This window comes from Carlito syrichta, unplaced genomic scaffold (assembly GCF_000164805.1).
Source record: "Carlito syrichta isolate Samal-C Ts95f unplaced genomic scaffold, Tarsius_syrichta-2.0.1 Scaffold135604, whole genome shotgun sequence".
NCBI classification, from domain to species: Eukaryota; Metazoa; Chordata; class Mammalia; order Primates; family Tarsiidae; genus Carlito; species Carlito syrichta.
This window is the reverse complement of record NW_007079700.1, coordinates 17,316-21,769: the sequence shown is the minus strand read 5'-3', so window position 1 is coordinate 21,769 and position 4,454 is coordinate 17,316. Positions and strand designations below refer to the sequence as shown.

General features: G+C 62.1%; 1 protein-coding gene across 1 annotated transcript in view; it reads right to left on the bottom strand.

The window, feature by feature from the left end:
* ARRDC1 (arrestin domain containing 1) overlaps positions 1-1,526 on the bottom strand; it is a gene marked incomplete at its 5' end in the record, with an annotated part of 2,208 nt that extends 682 nt beyond the window's left edge. The window contains 6 exons of the mRNA XM_021708239.1: positions 1-32; positions 71-262; positions 344-526; positions 704-858; positions 937-987; positions 1,356-1,526. The exon at positions 1-32 is cut by the window's left edge and continues 317 nt beyond it. Of these exons, the coding sequence (XP_021563914.1) occupies positions 1-32; positions 71-262; positions 344-526; positions 704-858; positions 937-987; positions 1,356-1,526 (784 nt within the window). The remainder of the gene's footprint in view (positions 33-70; positions 263-343; positions 527-703; positions 859-936; positions 988-1,355) is intronic.
* Between the last annotated feature and the right edge of the window lie 2,928 nt (positions 1,527-4,454).

Below are 4,454 nucleotides of genomic sequence, written 5' to 3'. Positions count from 1 at the left end.
CCCCCCCCCCCCCACACACACACACACACACACTGGGGCCAAGGCCACCAGGCTGTGCGCGCGCACACACCCCTGCAGCCCCCACCTGCAGGTAGTAGTCAATGTGGATGAGGCTGCAGCCAGGCAGGGCCGACTGGGGCAGGGCAGGCACCAGGATCTGCTCCTGCCACTGCGCCCGCCCCCAGGCCCTGACGCCCGCGCCCTCCACCTCCGCCACGGTTCGCAGGTCATAGATCCAGCGCTTGGCCTTGTAGGACACTTTCTGGGGAAGAGCAGCCCGTGAGCCCGGCAGACCAGCCACCGCCCCTGTGGACAGGCCCAGGCCACCGAGGGGGGCTCTGACCTGCAGCAGGCTGGCCACCACGGGGCCGGTGTCCTTGCCTGACTGGTTCTCGACGTCGGCCTGCAGCCGCAGCACCTGTCCCACCACGTAACCACGGAGGTCCGTGCTGGCCGTGAGGACCACGCTGCCCGTCTTCACCAGCTTGTAGGAGAACTTCTTGGTGGCAGAGACCACGTTGGGTTGCTGGGGGGGAGGGCGAGGGAGAGGGCTTAGCAGGTGTGGACGAGCTGGATCCCTGTGGCACCAGGACAGGCCCACTCGGCCTGTCACACCTCGGCTGGGGACAGAGCCCTGAGCGACGCTGCGCCTGCCGGTCACCCCCCGCCCCCGCAAGGGTGGCAACCACCGCTGCATCCTCACCTCGATCTCTGGAATGCTGTTCAGATTCAGGGGGCTCAGAATATAGAACACAAGGCTGCACTTATGGTCCTTGGAAAAGCGTGGCGTGTCGATGGTGGCCCTCAGCTGGTGCACGATCTTCCCAAAAGGGCCCTCAAAGGACGTGGGCGCTGTGGCTGGGAAACAGTGGGGAGTGGCACCCAGCGGCCTCTCGCCCCGCAGAGCCCACCCCTCAGGGCCGGCCAGCCACTCACCAGGAAGCAGGAACTGGAAGGGGAAGCTGTGCTCTCCAGCGGGCAGGCTCCCTGCAGAGACAGGAGGGAGGAGGGGGCAGGCCTCAGGAGGCCGAGGGGCGCCAGGGCCAGGGCCACAGCAGGCGCTGCAGCTGACCAGCTCACGCTGCACCTGAACTGGCCCCTGCCTCTCCAGCACCACAGCAGCTGGGCCGAGGGCTGGGCAAACTGAGGACAGGCACGCCGTTCAAACAGCACAGTGGCAGGAGGCGAGGCCGACCACCCAGCCCCTCCGGCCACCAGAGCCCGGGAAGGGCATCCCCCATGCAGGATCCAAGATGCAGCCCTGGGGCAGGGAGCGGTCAGATGGACCCCGCTGCAGCCAGGGCGGCCCCAGGAGGTCACCGCTGGGGACAGGGTGGACGGGCCCCCAGACTCACCCTTGTCGGCCAGCGACAGGGAGCTGTTGAAATAGCCCTCCTCCGCCACCCACGTGGCGTCATTGGCCTTGCTGGAGACCCCGCAGGAGCCTGTGCAGGTCACACGGATGGCTGCAAAGGGGAGGGTGGCATAAGCCCCAGGAAGCCAGCAGGGCCAGGCAGCCTGCCCCTCTAGATGACACCACCACCCGCCACCCGCACCTCGAGCGCTCCAAGGCAGCCAGGCTGGCGAGCGCCTGCAGGCACACAGTGACCTCCGTCCTGCAGCCCGGAGCAGGAAGACACAGTGCTCACCCAGATGGCTCCAGGTATACCCTCAAACAGGTAACCTTGGCTCCCAGCCCCACCTGCAAAACCCCAGCTCCCTACAGGGGTGCCTGGGACACCACCACCCCCGCCCCCGCCGACCCACCTTCCTGCTGCCCCCAGACAAGTCAAGGGAGGTACCCGTTCCAGGAGGCTAACTGCCAGCCCTCATTCTGCAGGAATGTAGTCAGACCTGCCTGAGCAGATGCCCTACTCAACAGCTGGGTACAGTGCAGGGCTGGCCCCAGCATGGCCCAGGGCACTGATTTTCCGCACCAGACACCGGTCCTCTCCCAGTCCAGGAACTGCACATGGCAGAGGGTGCCACGGTTCTATGATCAGGAACACAAATTGCTCAGGCCAACACACGAGTCCAGGTCGGGAGATCATGAACGGTGGGTCACAAAGGGAGACAGACTCTGAGGACACACAGCAGGAGACCAGAGCCAGTGGCAGGTCACCTGTGTCTGCTCCCCTCCTCTCCCTGCAGGGCTGAGTCAAGGCCAAGGACGTTCGCCTCCTGCCTGTTCCTTCTCCCCACCCTGGCAGGGGTCACGTGAGAGGAAGGTGACTGACTCGATCCCGGCTGACAGAGCCGCCAGGCAGGAAGGATACTGGTGTCCCAAGTGCCTGTGGTCAGCCACACCTGCCTCACCTGCAGTCTCTCCAGCAGGCCCACCTGTGGCCCAGGCCTTCCTCTCACCAACCCTGACCCGCACTTGACTCCTCTGGTTCTTGACTGCTTCCAGGTCCCATCCCCCATCCCTGAGGGAAGCCCTTGCTTCTCAATGTACTGCCCTCTGCCCCTGGGCACTGCCAGGGCCTGGCCTTGGCCTCCACCCCAACCTCAGCCTAGTTTTGAACTCACACTCTGCTCATCATGCCTTCCTGGGGCCAAGTCCCAAACTGTTCTCACGTTGGAAATCGGGAACACCAGGGGGGTGTGCCCACAGTCCAACCAACAGCCCAAGGGAAACACTCAGGGGCACCAGCTGGGACCCACGGAGGACGCTGAGGGGGGCAGCCAAGTGCCCTCAAGTGACTCCGGTCAGTGGCCCGGAGCTGAAGGTTGGCCCTGCCCATTGCTGTCCAAATTACTAACCCGCGATGTTGTAAGCCATAATACAACGGTTGTGTTAAATTGGGGTGATTTTATGCAGCAGTGGACAGCTGAAACAGACATCCAAACTGAATAGAAACCAGGGAAAGCCTAAGACCAGATGTGGTGGCTCACGCCTGCAATCCCAGCACTTTGTGAGGCTGAGGTGGGAGGACCGCTTGAGCTCAGGAGTTCAAGACATAGCGAGACCTCATCTCTACAAAAGGTCAATAATAAAATTACTCAGGTGTGGTGGCACATGCCCGTAAGTCCCAGCTACTCAGGAGGCTGAGGTGAAAGGAACCCCTGAGCCCAGGGGCGGAGGCTACTTTGAGCCACAGTTGGGCCCCTGCACTCCAGCCTGGGTAACAGAGACAGACTCCGACTTGAACAGAGAAATCAGGGAAAACCCAGACATTTACCATTCTAACCCAGCAGATTGGCAAATACTAAACGTTTCAACTTGACACATGCTGGTGAGGAATGCAAAACAGACACCCCCGCTCACACGGACCAAACTGCAGGCCACAGGGGCCCTGGAGGAGAGAGGGCGGGCCTACTGTGCTTTCCCTGCACATACCAGGAACCAGCAGTCCGCCTGGCATCTCAGGGTCTCACCAGGGCCTCACACACCACAGCTCCAGCAAAAGCAAATAGTCTGGGCACAGCTGGAACACTTGGCCACCCAGCCAGTGCCCCAGAGTTCCGGCCTAAAGGCACGGGGGCACCAAACAGTACCCAATGCCCATGCTGAGAGCCCGCTCTGAGCACCCCAAGGCTCCTGCATGCGCCTTGCGCACACCACTGTCCAGAGGGAAGCCTGTCCTGGGCTGCCCACTCGACAGCGGAGGACAGGGTTTCCTGACAGCATGCAGCCACTTCCTTGCCAAAGCCCCTGAGCCGCTCCTCTGCCTCAGCAGCTGTGTCAGGCCAGGGTGAATTCTCCAGGGAGGCAGTTTTCACTGGCCAAGGTCAATGACAGTGGGCACATTTCCACCTTCTCAAATAACTGCGTCAGGTGGGCTTAGAGTGCAGCTCTACCCAAGGAGAAGCGGGAGGAGCTGGCGGGGTGTGCTGGGAGGGTCTCCTTGCTGCTGGAGACAGGTGCATGCAGCTCCCTCCTTCTTTTGTTTTTTTTTTTTTTTTTTTTTTTGAGTGGGAGTCTCACTCTGTTGCCCAGACTGGAGTGCAGTGGCCGCTCCCGGCCACCGCAGCCTCGACCTGCTGGGCTCCGGCGATCCTTCCGCCTCAGCCTTCCGAGTAGCCAGAATACCATGCCCGGCTGATTTTTTGATTTATTGTAGAGATGAGGTCTCGCTGCCCAGGCGGGTCTCGAACCCGTGGGCTCAGGCAATCCACTCACCTCAGCCTCCCAAAGGCACAGGATTACAGACTGAGCCACTGAGCCCGGCTTAATTTTTTTTTTATAGAGGCAAGGTCTCACCAAGTGGCCCGGGCTGGTCCAGAACCCCTAGACTCTGAGTCCTCCCACCTGCACCTCCCAAAGTGCTGGGATTACAAGCATGAGCCACCGCGCCCGGCTAGCTCCCTCCCTCTAGATGGCCAGCCATGGCAGCGCAGGCTGCAGGGAGCCCAGGCTGGGGCCACAGGAAAGCGGCCCCCTCAGAGCCTGGCTCCTTCTGCCTTCCGGGTTTGTATGCTGGGGACTGTCTGCATGACCCCAAGGCCTCAGC